This window comes from Acromyrmex echinatior, chromosome 15, assembly GCF_024713525.1.
Source record: "Acromyrmex echinatior isolate Ae372 chromosome 15, ASM2471352v2, whole genome shotgun sequence".
Lineage (NCBI taxonomy): Eukaryota > Metazoa > Arthropoda > Insecta > Hymenoptera > Formicidae > Acromyrmex > Acromyrmex echinatior.
The window spans coordinates 4,704,572-4,723,467 of record NC_141866.1 but is presented as its reverse complement, the minus strand read 5'-3'; the positions used below and the strand labels follow the sequence as shown (position 1 = coordinate 4,723,467).

Sequence of the window (18,896 nt, the reverse complement as noted above, 5' to 3'; positions counted from 1 at the left end):
TTTCATACGTCGCAGTTGCTCGCGTTTCAACACGGAGGGCAAACTCGTCGATGCAGTCACGACAAGCTATAAGTCATCCGCGCGACAGAAGCTTGTTGCGTGAGTGGATGCTGAGGATCCGCCTAGAATCTTTCGAAGATCTTTTTCGCACAAGATAAAATATGACGAGTCTCAGAGACTACGTGTATATCTAGTCGTTATATATAGAATCGACAGAACTGTCGTGATTTTTACTTGCGGATTGTTCCGGCATTTAAAAGTCGATCTACTTATTAACTCAAATACTTGAATATCAATGGTATTTTTATAAAGGTTTAAAGAATGAATCGATTATGTGAAAATTGATCCTCCCAGAGATAGCGGAATCGATGAGAGAGGTTTAAAGTGATTGATATAATGGTTAACAATAAATTAATCACTTTCGTAAGATGCTTGTGCAATCACTTCGCACACAAGCACGCGATGCACCATGCACCAGGCACTGTTACGGAATTGCAATGTATAGCGAAACTCCTCGCGCAAGTAGATACACTCATGCACGCTAAATCAGCCAAATTGCTTGCTATTCTCCCTCGCATCTGAGACGTCCGACAGATTGCTCCGCGGACGGAGTCGACGAAATTTCTCTTCAAGTCAGAACCAGAGTCTGCAGAGCGCAATAGGTTCCAGGCAGTGCGGTATTCAATAGAAAGGGCCGTCGATTTTCGTCGATGTTCATTGGTGGGAAGCTTTGTCATCTTCGCTACGAGGTCTCCCGCCCTTCGTTTCGCTGCACACATCGGCTCATAGTGCGCGCCAAAGTCAGCCCGATATCCTATCTCCCGGTCATTGTATGCAAATCCATTCCATTCGTGGAATCGAACTGGCCTTTTTCTGATGTCTGACGCGATAGCCGCGAGAACGATCGTCCGGGAACGGTATATCCGGACATTTCGCCGCCGCGGGGCTTCTTTGGTGGACGTCGCGCCGCGACGCAGGTCGTCGCATGCATTCGACCAGAGAACACGAATGTGGATCGCTCGTTTTCTATCTCCAAATTCGATGTATCATATGCTGTTGCCGAGAAGGATCTCTCTCGCATAATTTAGGTTATTGCCCTCTTCTTTCACCATCGCATTTTGGCGCGTTACGCTTATTATGCGAACTCCCATTTTCATTTCACGAAAATATTTCCTCTTACATGAATTAAATGAATTTCGATAATGCGGGATAATCGAGCTGAAAACAAGCCCCTGCTTTCAACTAACGCGCACATGGAAAGAACGATTTTGCTGAATGCAGATTTGAAAATAATTTTGTTAGACTATCAAAATAATTATGCTAAAAACTACAAAGTGATGAGAAATGCTGCAAAAAATTTTGATATTCTAACAACCAGTTTGAATTTCCAACAAAATTATTTTTATAATCCGACAGAATTATTTTTCAGATCTGTATCCAGCAAAATTTTAGATTTTTCAGTAAAATCGTTCTTTCCATGCACGAAATGACCGAAATAATTTTCCAGGAATATTTCGAATGTGTTAGATATTACACAGAAAGAACGATTTTGCTGAAGTATCTGAAAATTTAACTAGATACAGATCTGAAAATAATTTTATACCATCCAAATAATTACACTATTAAAAATATTATGATATTTAATGTTGACTTTTGAATTATATGAGTTGAATTTAATTTCATGACATTACATTAAATTTAATGTATCTTTAACTGAAACGTACATTTGCGTACATGTACATGAAATTTAATATATTTTTCATAAAATGTTATAAAATTTCATGTACTTTCCAGATTTTATGTGGATTTATATGAATGCAAACGTTCATTACATTTAAGCTACTATAACTTAGTTTTCAATTAAATCATTCATTACTTTTCAGTTTATACCTGTTTGATCACAAGCTTTCGTTATACGTTACTTAAATTCTAAATTCTAAATTCTCATTACTAAAAATAATTTATTAAAAAATATTTATAAGACGGGGGGTATAATTTACCTTTGATAATAATTTATTTTATCGGGTCGACACGTTTTCGTAGAGGTCGAATATTCTAACCTGTGCGTATAAAAATTATTAATTGTTGGAATTTTGTCCTAAAACGTCATACAATAATCAATCTGTAATAATCAATTTGTCTGATAATAAGAATTGAACTTTCTTGATGCCGGCTATCGATTTTATTTTTTTTGGGAGGTAGTTTATGATATGTCGGTCGATATTAATAAATGAATGCTGTATAAAAATCGTGAATATGACTAGAAAGCAGATGTTGTAGAAATATGACTTTATGTGAATGTACAAGGTTTATCGTCGCACACGAGGAGGAAACGGACTAGAGGAAGGCAGAAAGGCATGCTTGTTCAATCGAGCGTCACTATAATGAAACAGAATGCAAATTGCGGCTTCCATATGGACGTGTATACTCACTTTTCCTTCTCACTGGCTTCCGGTAGTAAAAATTTGACGGCCACGAGTCGCTTGCCAAGGGTAGTCGTTGTCCCGTATTCCGGAATCCCTTCAGCTTCCGCCACGTATACCTTTATGCATAATTTGTTTGAATTGCGTTATGTATATGCATAGAAGCTACTCATGATCAGGGTAAATTTGATAGAAAATGAATGAAATTTTGTAATCTGTTGTAATATTGACAAATCTCGGTTGTACGTGATTTTACACAAGCTGACTTTTTGCTAACTTTGTTTATCGTTTGTTAAAATTTTTTTACATATGTAAATAATAATAACAATTTTGTAAGAACATTAATTTTTACTTGGATTTTCAATTAGGCAGCCAAGCGGATTATACTAAGAATTTTTTTGTTCAGTCAAAGATAATAATATATTCTCTAAATCTGAATCAATGGATAGTCACTAATTACTTAGTGGCATACTTGATACTGAACAATAAAATTCAACTAAAGGAAGTTCAACTAAAAAGGAATAATGAGCATAGTTTGAGCATTATATAACTAAAATATTGATATTTGACATTAATTTCAATCTTTTAATAACATATTTATGTAATTTATGCACTACAACAAAGTCAATTAGATCACATAGTAAAAATTAATTAGGTTAAATATCTCACGTTTCATTTATTAATTACCAGTGGCATACTTGGCACTGATATCAATGATTATCCACTGATTCAGATTTAGAGAGTATGTTATTATCTTTGACTGAACAAAAAAAGTTCTTAGTGCAATCCGCTTGGCTGCATAATTGAAAAAAAAGAAAAAATTTATACACTTATAAATTTATATACATATAAATTTAATGTATATACTGTTAAAAAAAATTATTTTTTAAAATGTATTTCTCTCTGTTCTTAGCATATAATTTTTGAAAAAAATACCGATTCTTTTCCGATAAAATTTAAATAAGTACAATCAAAAGAAAGTCATACGATTTACTTCGATATAGGTCCAAAAACGGTTTGCTCCGAAAAACGAAACTTTCTTCCTTTTACAATGATACAATTTAAAAGAATATATTCTTTTCATTAATTGTACTAACTAGAATTTTGATGGAAAATGAGTGGCTCGGAATTCTAGTTAAATCTAGAATTCTAGATTTAATCGAAAATCTAGTAGCCTAATCTCAGAATTTTGGATTCGTTCGTTTTCCACCAGAATTCTAATTAATTCAATCAAATACTTTTCTCCGTGTAATACACGAAAATACATTCAGAGAACTCTTGAAGCCTTAGCAACCGTAGTCTGAAAGTCTAGAACGGAAGTAAAAGATAATCAATCATGGTATGCATCGCGTAACACGACTGTACTCTTCTGTAACTTCCGTGTAAGAGATTCGACGACCTTCCGGCAATTTCGCACGAAGACGATTGATCTCGTAAGTCGACCGGGACTCGAGATCGACGTGTCCGATCTCGCGTATACCCATGGGAAGTCCCGCACGATCGCGTCTGCATGCATCCGCATCCACGGAAGCCTGACGCGGCAACTGGCAAACTGTGCGAAACGAACGACCGTTTCGACGATCCTCCTCCTCGCCCGTTGTCATTAACGACACGTTGTCGGTCCCCGTAGCGGGAAACAAAAGGGAATTATTAGCCGCTCTAACGCATCCTAAACTGATTATCCTCGACGACCCCCCGATGAGGTGCCATTGTGCCGGCGAAGAATAACACGTCCCGGGTACTTCATTAATCGACGTATTGTTGCGCATCCTGCGCATGTTGAATTACCCGTGCACGCTGCGCGGCCAACAAACGGATTGATTTCGCGATCGTCACTATGTCGGAAAAGTTGCGACACATTACCTAAATTTACGCGGGATAGTACGAACTTGCTTTTTATTCGCGTACAATCGTAGCGGTAATGCTGATAAATTAATTGTTCTAACGACGTAATGAATTTTCTTTGTTACATTGAATTCCGTGTTTCTCGAAACGAGAGGTATAGACTATGCACCCTAATTTTTAAATCGAATTAGAGAATATAAATAATACACTAAACACAAGAATAATTGCAAAGCCATTATCGTTCGATTCGTTGGTCCATCGAGTGTTCTAATTGGGTTCTAATTGAGTTATCTAATTGAAAATACAGTGAGTACAAAAATTATTTGTATAGGAGAAATTTTTATTTAAAAAAGCCTTATTTTTAGAAAATGAACATTAATTAGCAATTTTGTAGAATAAATCTATTCTTTATCGATAAACTCTGAACTAATGCACACCGGTGCAATAAGTTGAAGTGAAACAAATATAGTTTGTTTCACTTCACGTTTATGTTCACGATAAAGAACATATTTATTGAGTACGTTCTGTGTTAATATGAACAAAAAAGTTTCGCGTGTTCTCGATCTATAGAAGCTAAATTTCTCAACCATAGGAATATGCATATCCGAATAATACAATTTCTCATTTTCGTTTATTTTTAAGATAATATACATATATTTTAGTTATTACATTTTTAAGTAAAATAATTTTGAAAACCATATTATTATCTATTGTATTCTTTGTTAATAAATTGCTAATTAATATCTTTTTTTTTTTTAAATAAAGTTTTTTAAAAAGACATCTCTCTCAAATACTTTTTGCGCCTACTGTATATACTTGATATTCACGGGTGTAATAATAACGTCATTACCGTTCCGAAGGCGCCTTCGGCAAGTTTGGAGAGCATGCGAAGGCGATGCCGTGGGAAGAGCGGTACGCTGGTCTGCTCCAGACGTCTCTTCAGGGCCGAGAGTACCTCCTGTTGAGTCGGCGACTGTAACACGAAAGCGCAAATGCATTGTGCGGGCTATTCGATGATAATCAACGATCTATGATCACGCTAGTCGCGCCGGGGCGCATCGTAGGTATCGCAGGATCTACGACCGTCATTCGACAAACGGCTTACCCCCTTCGATCCTCGCGTTCACGTGGATTATCGTGCACGAAAGAGCACGCGGAACTGTAACACAACTTACAAGTATTTTATTGGTCGCGAACTAGGTATCCCATTGTTGATTGGTAAAAGCTGACTTGTAGAATGTTAGATACGACGTGATATATAGGTATATCTTGTGCTACTTTCATCGAAATATAATACTTTCTATTGTTGGATCATGAGATATTTTAACGAGATATATGATTTATAAAACATTACAATAATGTTTTCGTAAAGGAGAATGGCATAGAAATCTTGCCAAATTATTTCATGGTTCGAAGGACACGACGAGGTTCATAAATGTCCCGTCAATTTTAAATTGTTGCATTCGAAAATTGATACATTCATACAGTGGTCAGCAATACGTTGTGTACGATCATCTATATTCATTCGGAGATACGTAAGTGATCGTGGAAGTCGTCTGAAACTTGATGTTCTCATAAGTGAGAGTGACATGAAAAGAAATATTGTCGAACACGTTGGGTACTCGCCGAGTAATCCCCGTTTTACGGATAACAGTGAATCTGCCGAGAAGGATGATTGGCGTTGCTACGAAGCGTCAAGGCCAGACTCGACGCGACACGGGGTGAAATGTTTTGACTGTTTCGAGTGGCGCTGTCGGGTGTCAATCACGCGCAGACGTCTCGACGTAGACACGGGCACTTTCGGATCTGGAGCGTCCCGTCCCGAGCATTGTGCCCGGATCAATCTCGATTCACGCCGCGGAAACCGTACGCAAAGCGCGATACCAGATGTGTCTATCCACAGGACACACGCGTATCCCGACGTAGAGAAAGGACTCACTCGACAGTGAAGAAGCTGTTCGCATTCATGGCTTCGAGGGAATCGATCGGGGAACAGGGCGGCAAATGCTTATCAAGTATTCTCCCTTATACCTTCCGATATGGACGTATAGAATCCCTATACAAAGCAGAATATTATACAGTAAAAAAGATACAGGTACCTTCGTCGAATGATTAACGAGCGATCTCTTGCTTTCATAATATTTGTAATAAAGATTGTTACAATTTTTCAGAGTTCGTTATTTTTATCGAGAAATATGCGCGAGATGTATTTTGCTTAACTTTACAGTTTTTTATGAAAATATATATATGTTAATAGACAGATATAATAGACAGTTCTGTGCAACGATATTTCTAAGATATATATAATTATATTTTATATATATATATATATATATATATATATATATATATAAAATATATAAATGTATAATATAAAAATCAATTTTTTTATTCCAATGCAAAAATTATTCATCTGTAACATGTGTCTTCTCTGCATTGTTATTTTCCTACCATTATAAAACGTGTGAAGCTCACGTGGCTTCTAAAGCAAGATATCATCCGTGACATAAAATTTGTACGTATGAGCCATATACTCTTTGCCGGCATCCGATACGGGATAGTTAGCGGTGAAATCAACCCCTATCGCGCGATATTTTTGCGATGTCGGTTGGATGAGTCCTACTACTGGAGGTGGGACGGTTGGAAACGTGATTACATGACGCGCTTTCTCTCCGCAATTAACGGAGCGGACTGAAGGGAAAGCCGCTGGACCGCGTAATGATGATACATTCCATGAGGGTTGCAGCAGCGGGCGTATCCGCGAGAGAACTCTGTCGACGTGTCCTGTCGACGGTTCGTTTACAGACCGAATGACGACGGCGATCAATCGATCGATTTCGCGGACAACGTTGACTATGCCGGTCTCCGATTCTGTTTCCGGCACGTGTGGGACAAGCCGTGATAGCGATTTATTGTCTAAGCTGAGTGGCGTCACGATGGCTATTTTGCATTCGCAACTTGCTCGACGATTCGTTCTAATTATCCTTTTCCAAAGTCGTGTCACTCGCCGGGATGATATTTCGCGGAGCTCCAATCGCGAGATTACCACATTAATTATTTCCGTTGTACTACACGTAGAACATACAGTCATGTAGCCAGGGTTAGGACAGTTACTTCACAAATTACTTACAAGTTACTTTTTATTCTAGAAATTGAATAGGTGTACAATAAGTTCAGGTATTTTAAATAATCGCATTATGTTAAATTAATACACGTTTTGAACACGTTAAAAATTTAACACGAAATTTTAACAAGGATTTGCGTGGGCTTTTGTTTCTAACACAAATACAAAATGTTTTTTATAAAAATATTTATAATCTGGATATAAAATTGTACAGTTTCAATTGCCGTGTAGTTTTTATTCAAATCATAGACGTGTATGCTATTACGCGATGGGAAGAATACCGATTTCATTGCGATTTATTTACGATCTAATATTCCTGTATGTTCGAAGTGCATAAAATCCAACGAATATTTCAAAGAGAGCTTCGACTGTATAACGTTGTCGGTCTCCAGTTGATCGCCGTATCGTTGATACAGAAAAAAAGTATCTGTCAGTGCAGATTACACACGCGCTTTTAAATTGATCTTCGGCCGCGATCCCGTGATTCTTTTTTCTGTCGATGGAGAACCCAGGGGATCGTCTCGCGTGTTCGATCTTGGTCCGGAGGGGTTCCTGTGCTCTTTTCCGCCCTCGTACAGAGCTCTGGATACGAGCTACGTTATACTGTACCCACGGGAGATATATCCGCCCCAATGTTCCGTTCTCGTTCCACCATATTGATTTAAATTATTAATTGCGAATTTATCTTCGACCGGTGGAAAGTTACGTTTAATGGTACGACAATGGCGTGCACATTTTTCTCGGCTCTTTATTTATAGAGCGCACATTAAGATCGGTCGACATTATTCGTTAAATTTTAATACTATTTTCCTTTCATTCTTGATTAATTTAAATTTTCGTCGTTGCCTTGCGATACTCACGATTATACTAAGCCAACTAAACTAAAGATAGATATCTATCGTGTATTTTTATTAGATAACTTTATAATATAAATACTAAACGAAAAAGATATAACATATATAAATATAAAAGTGAAAAATATTTTTAAAAATATTTTAGATTTTAACAACGTTTTCTAAAGTTAAAGATAAATAATTTTTTTATATTAAAAATCGATTAGATTGAATCTTTTTTCTCAGATCTTTATTGAAAATTTCTAAAGTTTTAGTAGTATTGACATAATTACAATTAATAAAAGATTTTATTTTGTTCATTAAAAATTTGCCAAGTCATTTCTCTTGCATTCTGGTTACATCGAAACAAGATTTGGTAAAATTTCATACTTTTTGGATTACGTCTATGTCAGTGATAAAGTGATAAAAAACGATGTTTTTCGAAAAAAAATCGACAAAATTGGTCTTTTTTAATTAAAGGCAATAAAATAAATAGAAATTTTTTTATCGATATTCTAATTCACTATTCTAGTTGAGCATCAATTGAGAGAGTGTGTTTTTCAATTTAAGCTTCATTCAAAATAAAATAGTAATAGATAGAATAGGAATCAATGTAACAAATTCGTTTTTGTCACAAGATATTGAATATAAGGCAATATTGTCTTTATTAATAAACGCGAACCAGATCTATATTGGTAAAAATTTTTAATTCTATTATTTTTTTCTTATAAAACTAAAAACGAATATAAAATTCAATAACATTTATATTATCTCTAACTTTGTTTTAAAAAAATATATTTCATATATTAATTTAAATTAAAAAAGACTATCATTATAAGATGTTATTATTAGTTCGTTTTGTTATTTTTTTAACTATCGTGACTGGTATAAATTGTTAATTAAAGCAAAATATCTTGCTGCATAAAGTACAGTCTAAACATATTTTTTAATATTATACATTTTCATAATTCGCTACTTTATTTGAACAAGGTTTGGAACGATAAAATTCAGAATTTATTATAATTTTTTCCACCCAATAGATTTTTTGTAGCCAACCCTGCATTAAAATCTAGGTTTGTCTAGTTTAACGCATACATATAAATTAACTAACGTAAAATATAAAATCAAACTCGCGAAGGATTAAGAAATGTGAATTTGTCACCTTCTTGTCCTCCGTCTTGGTCCGCGAGTTCTTGGAGAAGAAGCTGTCCTGATCGCCGGTGGCGTTGGAGACGATCGCTCCGCGGCCGGCGCCGGCATCCTGATTGAGCAGGGGTACCGTGCCGAGTTCCGGTACCGCATAATCGTACGACGTGTCAACTGCACCGTTTGCGTACACTGCTGCGGATGATATAGCAAAGGAGGAGCGAGCGCAGAAGGGGATGGTGTATTGATTGCGGTCAGGGCGAATGCTTTGTTGCCGAGACGTATGTAGGTGCACGGCCGTTGGCACAGGAGCCGCGGCGTGTTTGAATGTGTGGAGTGTTAGAATACGCGGAGTGCGTACATAAATGTGTATGCGTGTGTAAATGTGCGTGTCTACATGAGTATGTGCGTATGCAAATAGTCGCGAATGGATGTAGATGTAGACTCCGTAGGTGTAGTTGCGTTCGAGCGCCGCATACCTGAGTGATTGATGTTGGTGCCCTTGTTGTTCAGCATCATGTCTTTCATCTCCATAACGACGGTGCTGTAGCTGTAGTACGGAGCGTACTTTAGCGCCTGATATGGTTCTTGGTAGTCGTCCAACTTCACGATGTCTAGGAGACGATTTCCGAGGGGCAAAGTCGGTAGAGAACCGCCTGCGTATCTGAAAGAGAAGCAATTGATTAATAGCCATCATTCCATTTATCATCAGATCGTGATGGCCAATAATTTCTTGTAGCTATATAAATGGGGTAAAGCGAGATAATTTAGATAGATTGACAAAAATGTTCAAAATGTATAAAAGATTGAGGTCACATAGTGTAATCAATCAACCATAAATGTATATTATTGGTGCAATAATATATGTTTTGTATTTGTATCATTGAATACATTATGCGACCTCAATCTATTATATTAATTTGAAAATTTCTATTAAATTACCCCGTTTTACCCTATATTATTCGTTCTCTGATAATAACGAAATATATTTTTTTTCGTATATTCCTTTTTGTACATGCAACTCAATATTATCATCTTACGTATAGTTAAATTATTATTTATGTATAGTTAAATTACATCATACAATAAGCATTTTTTATCAGTCTTGTATAAATAGCTTCATTTAAATCATAGTATATATTGATGCGATAAGATATTATTAATCCGCATTTAAAAAGAATCGGATTTAAAAAGAATCCCACATCTAAAATGCATTGAAATAACTCTGACTTTGCGGATCGTACAGATCTTCGGTTTTCAAGAGCAGTATATTTTCCGCTTGGAAATTTTAGTATTATATGTGCGGAACACGCGGTCCGTCAAAGGCTCAGCGCAACATTCGTATGCCTACTTGAAGTTGCACGTTACACGTTCTCTCTTTCGGTACGAAGCTCGCAACTGCAATATCGGATTGCACAAAGCGGACAGGGAACTCGGAAGAGGGGGGATCGATGCCGAAACTGGTGCGGGATGCTTCGGAGTTACGAGGCGGCCGGAGGATCTCCTTTGGAGACATTCGTGCCGCACAAACTCGATATATTGCCCGAGGATGTCCGTTATTGGACGTTATTGGACGTTCACTAACGAGCATGGTGGATGGAAAGTTTATTGGAAGGCTGCTTCCGTCATCTGAGCGTGTGTACTGTAGACACAAACTTGGAAGAAATGAGGAATACGGCGCCCCATACGGCGCTCGTGTATTATCATTAAACATGCTTCGCGATGCAAAAGCGAGTATTCGCATGACCCTATATCCGGCTGTCTAGACATGGCCGCGCAATAAATGAGAATGTAAAATGTCGGTAAAAAGTAATAAAGACCATTCAAAGTTGTTCGAGCTTATTGCCAACAGCTAATAAATTTAATTATTTTAAAGCTATTTAAAACATCATTTAAATATTTTAACTAGAATATTGTAACGCGAAAAATATTGTTTTTGCTCGAATAATGTATTTTTAAATCATACAATTTTTTATCTTTCAATAATTAACATATTTTAATCATAAAAAAATTATATTAATGTAAGATACACGCGAAAGCGCATCGAAGAAATTACATCTTGGATTCCTCTTACATTATTTAAGATCGTATTATCTTTAGCAGTTTCATTTCCTTTTTACGATTATTTTTTTATTTTTCAAGTAATCGATTATACCTTTCATCATCTTCTAAGGTGTATGCCATCAGAGCTGCGCCTTTCTCGACGGTGGCGCAGGTGGATCCTAAATGCGAAGGGGCTTTACCAGTCATGGGGCTGGCGAAGCACTTGCGTTGCCTGTGTCGCGAAACAATCAGAAATATCGCTACGGCGAGTGAAAGTATTACGGCGGTCAGCACGCCGATCACGATCGCCATGTACGTGGGGTCATCGTGTTTCGCAGTCGAAACCGGTAGTTCGCCCTCGGCGGCGCCGTTCTTCTCGACGAAGACATCACTCTGGATAGGTGATTCGGTGGTCGGGGCTTCCTCGGGCGTGAAGTTGCCGTGTGCTATGTCTAAATAAATAAGAGAAAGAGAAAGAGATCAGTTTTATTTACGATTCTTAAAATAATTAAATATACTTTCTAAATTTTTTCAAGTGGAATCTCACTTTAAAGAGTGAAAATTGAGCCAGTCTTGAAAAAGAGTGGTTTAATTTTTAATCTTAAGAATGAGATTTCACTCTTCAGAGTGACAATTCGCTTTAAAAATTTTAGAAGGTATATAGATATATAATAACATTATAATCCAAACATAATAAGAATAATAATAGAAATAATGACTTTTAATATAATACTATAAGAATAGCAGTTATTGATTTAATCAATCTATTATACATATTATCTATACAATATACAAGATGTTCCAAAATTCGCGACTCAAAATACTATGACAAGAAAGTTTTCGAGAAATTAAATAAAAAAATTATTTGTAAACTTTTATTTTAAGCTATAATAATCTTATAATATATAATGGTTTAAATATGGCTGATTATACAAATTACGTTTATTTGGGTCATCTGTAAGTATTAGAGGGAGCGTTTACCAGTATATTTAAACTCTATTATCTTAAAAAATACTGCTTGAGGTAAAAATTTATAAATAACTTTTTTACTTATAATTTTCTTGCTAGAGTATTTAGTCGCGGATTTTGGGATATCCATATATTTATATAAATTCGTAAATTCTTAAAATATATATATATATACACACAAATTATTATCATATTTATACACTGAAAAAAAAGATTGGTTGCTGCAGCTAATTAGGTGATAAAATATGGCATAGTATTTTTAATTGGCTGCAGCCAATTTTTAGTTGCATCTATCTGCAATGTCAGTATAGGATTTCGATAGGCTAACACAATAAAAAATTAACTGCTGCAACCAATTCAAAATGCTATGCCATATTTTACCATCTAATTTGCAGTAGACAATTTTTTTTTTAGTATATACTTTTCAATACAATTCTTGATTTTGAAATATAATTTTTTTAATGTGTTTTAAATGATATGCATAGATACCCAGTAAACAGTACAATAAATAGTGAAATTTGATATACCGTAATGCTTTGTAATATCATTTGTAATTATTAGGGTAGTACAATATTAATAATTGCTATTATTGTTATATTCGAAACTATTATCTCTATCATTATTATAATGTTACTATATATATATATATATATATCGTGTTTGACATTATTATGTTACTATATTTGTATCGTGTTTGTCATTATCATATTAAAACGCATTTTGCATGTCTTTGAGAGATATTATTAGAAAAGTTTGTTTTTTTCATCGCGAGTGGATAGGTATCGTTGACTTGAACTTTATGTACACAGCACGAGCATTAAGAAGCTTCCCTCACAGAAGGGTGCATCTAATATATGCGCGGAGATTAAGCTAATCGTGCATAAGGTGCGCGCAAAGATCTGCCTTTGAAGAACAAGGATTACAAAACAGATATGCGCGAGATAGATATAGGTGCGTAAGAGCGTATGTACAGAGTGTATGTAGAGCGTATAATTAACCTGTATATGTACTTTGACATACGACTTCACTAAGGATGCTGCGAGGATATACGAAGGTTCGTTACGGAGAAGGTCGTTTGGTTTACTTCTCTCGTAAACGCGAGAGATAACGTTCCCCATTTATTATCATCGCGATATCGTATGAAAGAGACCGGCGGAGCTTTCAGCGTGTAAACATATTATATTACGCTTTTGTCGATGGGCTGTTTTGTGCACAAAAATTGCGTAATTAAACCCCCGCTGTTTGTTCTTTCACAGCGTAATTATACGCGTCACTCTCATGGTGTTTAATAATGCGCTTTAACGAAAAACGATACGATACGTTTTCCCATTGTCTCGTTCTGGTAGCAGGGGGATTACGTTTCATCTTGCCATAATTATGAGGAGAGGAGAAAGGAGTGCGATAGATAAGGATTATTTTTCATGTGAAAGATACATTGATAATACATATACGCTCAGAGAAGTACGTTCTTTTCCATCTATTTCGATTTTTCATTTTGCAAGATTAACATTTGGACGTCGGACATGAAGATAATCCTCTCTAGCTCGTTTCTATCCAAATGGTATATCTGAATTATTACTTTTTATCTGAATTATTGCTATTCTGGATTATAACTTCTCGATGCTCCGACGATTTTTAAATCCCATTTTCGTCACAGTCGACGTGCTTCTATTTCGACGAATACGGTGTCACTCGTTTCTGTCGTTGCATTTCACTCGCCCGGCCGACAGAACAAGAAATAACATACACAGAACGAAACGAAAAAGAAAGAAGATTACGCACACGGAAGCACGGATTCACGGCGTAGCTTCCTAGTTTGCTGTTGGAGCCTTTTTGTGTAGCATTCGCATATGGAATTCTCCAGCAAGTTCTTGCTCGAATTTTTTACGCGGGAGCGCGCTACGAAAACTCTATTTCACCGTTTTACGTGCAGTAAAATAACTTCGTTTTGATGCAATTTCTGCAAGATTGGGTCGGATTATTCTTCTAACCCCGCTATTTTCTACAGTTTTTCCATCAATGTGTTTCTTTGCAAGTTCTGTATATTGCAAGGAACGCATTGTGCAGTTAATTAAATTGATTAATTAACTGCGTTAGCTTAATCATAAATTCTATCGATATGTTTTTATGTTTGTCATTTTGCATATTAGTAAATGAAATAAACATTCAAGCATATTGTAAATGGTAGTTTTAATAATTCTTCCGATAGAAGGTACATTATTTCAACTATCAAATAATTTAATATCCTATAAACAACATTAATTGACATCTTTTTAATTGGTAACGAGTATAAAATTTATTTAGCAAATAATTTCGATTACAAACATGCTGAATGTGAGAAGAAATTAAATTTAACAATGTTTGTTTAATCGACTAATAAGCTCTCCACTACATCGATATGCATTTTATTGACGGTTTATTTTGGCATTTTAATTAAAAATAAAAAATTTGATTGGAAGCCATTAGGTACTACTACAGTTTTCTCCTCTTTCAATTTTCTTTCTTTTTAGATACATATATTTTAGATATATTTCAGTAATTAATAAATATCAAAATAATTTTCTGTTAATGCTTATATTTTTGAATCAAAACAATAAAATTTATACCGTTGAAGTGATTTCTGTTTAAAATATTTTTGCTATAGTTGCTATAATTCAAGACTGACATCGCTGTATTAAAACAACTGACATATTTTTAATTCCGTAGAAATTTAGAATTCGTTTTTGAGATACTACGTCATGTAATTTCAAGATACTCCCGACGTTATCATTTAAATATTATTTTCATTATATTAAACATACTTTTGACAACCCGCAAAAACTTTCTGCAGAAACGTTGGAACGTCCGCTTCCACGTCGCGGCAAGATTCTAATTTAAGAAAAACGCGACGCACGCGGCATACGCATATTTATTTTCGCGAGGGAAGGAAGGAGACGTCTCTCGAGAAGGAAGCGTAACTCGCTCGTCTCCGGATTTTCCGCGAGAGTCGTCCTGGAATATCTAGCGTAAGAATATAAATTTCTTCGGATGCAATCCCGCCACGCGCTTTGTGAGTCGTCGGCGTGATTGTTTCTCCGAGACGGCCAAGGCAAGCGTAGCTTGTAGGAGCGCGAAGGGAGACCAGCTGGAGATGATAGGAGGTCCGAAAAGAGAAACCACGCCGGAGAAGCTTCGTTGGCTGGCCTCACATCCTCGGAATCTTTGCGCGTACGGTATTCCGTCGCGGAATTCCCGACGGGATTTACGCCGGACGGAAACAAAGCCGTCGTCGCGTTTGATATGGCTGGCCGGGCATCATTCATGACGATGAGACGACCCCCGACGAAAGGGGCTCGTTCTCGACACGATCCCGCATGAAATCTGATATTAAACATTCTTTGCACCGGTACGTAGTCGTGTGAGTTTGAATTGAAAAATGGAGGTTGCGCTGCAGTGGTATCGAGATATCACCGCGCGATCTCGCAAAATTAACCGCGCGTGGTTGCGATATCGGTGATGGCGAAATTTGCGTGTAAAATGTTGACGAATTGTTGGCGGTGAGAGATAAAAATGGTAAGAATAATCACCCCTGCCATTCTCGTATGCACATTTATGCGAATAAAGTTTATCCGATGAAATTTGACGTATGCTAAAATATTTCCACATGCATGCAGTAATCGAAAAGAGCCTTATAATTAATCACGAATAAAAATATTTTTTAGCGCTTATATTTTTGCGTTAAAATATCAAAGCAAAAAAATAGCGACATTTTTTTCACAAGAATAGATTAATATTAAAAATTTTCTAGAAATTAAAAATGATAATAATCATTATTATATCTTGCAATAATAATTGAAATTTATAGAATATATTGTTTTTCGTGTCAGATATAATATATTTAATTTTACACATAAACTCTAATAATAAAAATCGAATTCGTCTTCGGCTGATTTTTATTATTAGAATTTATATTGTATTTTCAATAACAAGCAGAGTCATAATATATTTTGGTATTTAATTTTGTTCAGAGCTTTGAAATATAAAATCAAAATAAATGTTTTAAATAATATAATATCGTATTTTGTTATAATATAGTTGTAATCAAGATTAAATTACTACTGGACTTTAAAAAACTTTTTTAACGCCTTTAAAAACTTCTTTTGAGGTCGATTACTAATTTCGTTTTGTTTATAGGATATGAGAAAAAGCATTTAAGATTTAATCTTACATTAACAAAAATTTTTTTATCTTAAAGAGAAAAATTATAGGTATATACTCAATTGTTAGAAAAGAAAAAGAAGTACGTTAACACTTTTGCAAGTTTATCTTGACATGTAGATCACTGTGATCAGTTTGTCGTTACATTTGATGAAATAAAAAAAAGAAGAAATTTACATCGAACTATTCAGTAAACGTGCTGTTTTATCCCGAATAAATGTGTTTTAAAACACATTGTTTCTGAAGCTCGCACGATACCGAATACCCGTTTAATTATAGCATCACGTCGTGCCGCGATTATTTCGTTATGAAAACAATAGAGAGAGAGGGGGGGGAGAGAAAGAGAGGTAGATAGATAGATAGATAGATAGATAGATAGATAGATAGATAGATAGAGACAGCTTTATTTGGAGAGAAAGAGAACGAGAGAGAGAACGGCAGATGCATTTTGGTTGCATTTACTCTGCTTGGAAATGGTATCTAGCTAGATTTACGATTGGACAGGATGTTAGCTGATCGCAACCAGGTAGATCGATAAATTACACAAATCTTTTGTATATAAATCATCGTTAGAGAATACGCAATGAAATTGATTTTCTTTCTTTACGTTTTAACAAGAAAACGAAATAATAACAACGAGGGTAAAAAATCGAAAGGAAAAGAGAGAGAGAAAGAGAGAGGGAGAAAATGCATGGAACCCTCGACTTTGTCGTTGTCGGTATTGCAAGTGTTCGCGCGTCTCTTTTGCCTCACTCTCAACTTAGTCGAGAAGGATTCGACGACGACAAGATGTGGACGTTGACGTGGTGCACGTGCAAATTCGCGTCGCGACGCGGCGCGTCGCGGATGCAGCTGACGCTTCAACGTCAAATGCAACTAATGCGCGCCTTGATCCCGCACTTGGAGAACCTCGCTACACCATGCCATGCCGCCGGCATCGCTTCGCCTTTTTTTAACTCCGCTGATTTACCGTTCGAAATGGAAGTGCAGTCGCAAAGCTTGGCTTTACTCGTAACCTCGCTCCCGATCTGGAGACCTTAATCGTGACGGTGATCTCGTCGACATGGGATAAGTCCGATTGTCCGACGAGATCACCGTCGGTGTTCCGATCACGTCAGACGTCACCGGCAATCGGTGTCGCTTTTCGTTTGCTCTTGTTTGGCTCGCTTTATATTTTATTCCTCCTGATATTGGATAACCGCGATGGTTAGAGCATTGTTTTTGGGTCACCACACTGTGGGTGCATATGCGATTTATGCGCTAAATAACGCGCGGAGTGATATGCGATTGTTAGTAGGTCAGGTATTTTCGAAACTCACTCATGCATAAGTTTAATCCTTAAACTCATATTATGCGACATTATTACAGCGTTCTATGTATATTTCCTTCGCACCCAGAGGATATGAGGATGTCAGTGAAACCGTTAATTAGAAGTAGTATTTTAACTAGAAACTAAATAAGCGTTATTAATACATTCAAGAATAATAAAATGAGATAAAAGCAGATCTGAATGAAACTACATAGATATTGCAAGTTAAAGGATTCAAAACAATTGATGTTGTTTTCCGATAAACAGTAGGATCGATAAATTGGATGGTCGTAATGATTCAATGTCTGTTTAAAAATAAGCACAAGCACAGTTAGCTCGGGCTAGTCGTTATCGGTTGCCATGATACTTTGGTCTACAAAGCCGCACAAGAACACCGAATAATTACGCGGTAATAATCCCCGTCCGATAAGGATAAATTAACTTCACCAGAAGCGCTGCGATCCTTTACGCAGAGCGAAGTAGTAGTCTATAAGGATAATATTAACGAGCCAAGTTTAAGTACATTTTTTTGCGTCGATCCTGCCTTTGTCAATTAATAATCGACTACCTGGAAAAGAGCGCTTTAAGTTAGCTAGATGAGGGAGTTCCTTCGATAACGCTCGAACCAACGAATCCGCGGGATGTAAGAACTCCTGATATATCGAGATATATAGGGAGGGATGTGATATTTAGAATATTTAAGAAACCGCCGGTATGTGAGCGATCGTTGGCGGTGAATCATTTTTACGACTAAATTATTGGGATAGAAGAAGTGGAAAAAACGATGTATGCGAGAAAAAGAGAGAAAGAAAGAGAAAAAGAGAGGGTGACTTTAGCTCCACGAGGAAATCCATGGCCAGTCTCCTCGTATTTCTTTGTCCAATTATGTCTGTCGACATTGGAGAGAAAGAGGAGAGGCGGGTGATGGGGTTGGAAATCCTTGCAGGACCTATGCGAAGAGGAAGAGGCCGCGAGAGGTGCATCCATTATCTTCTCTTTTCCGACTG

The 18,896-nt window shown here is 36.3% G+C and overlaps 2 protein-coding genes across 3 annotated transcripts in view; one reads left to right on the top strand and one right to left on the bottom strand.

Annotated features, from left to right (window-relative positions):
* Nucleotides 1-18,896, top strand: part of LOC147907208 (uncharacterized) — a 278,923-nt gene that overhangs the window by 37,672 nt on the left and 222,355 nt on the right. The gene's annotated exons all lie outside the window — the stretch shown is intronic.
* The window catches only part of LOC105145036 (discoidin domain-containing receptor 2), a 154,555-nt gene that overhangs the window by 17,146 nt on the left and 118,513 nt on the right, over nt 1-18,896 (bottom strand). The window contains exons 8-12 of one of the 2 annotated variants that reach the window (XM_011054345.2): nt 11,527-11,866; nt 9,851-10,035; nt 9,388-9,566; nt 5,119-5,241; nt 2,433-2,542 (exon numbers count right to left, since the gene is read on the bottom strand). In XM_011054345.2, coding sequence (XP_011052647.2) covers nt 2,433-2,542; nt 5,119-5,241; nt 9,388-9,566; nt 9,851-10,035; nt 11,527-11,866 — 937 coding nt within the window. The remainder of the gene's footprint in view (nt 1-2,432; nt 2,543-5,118; nt 5,242-9,387; nt 9,567-9,850; nt 10,036-11,526; nt 11,867-18,896) is intronic. The other variant, XM_087413989.1, reaches the window with a different exon arrangement.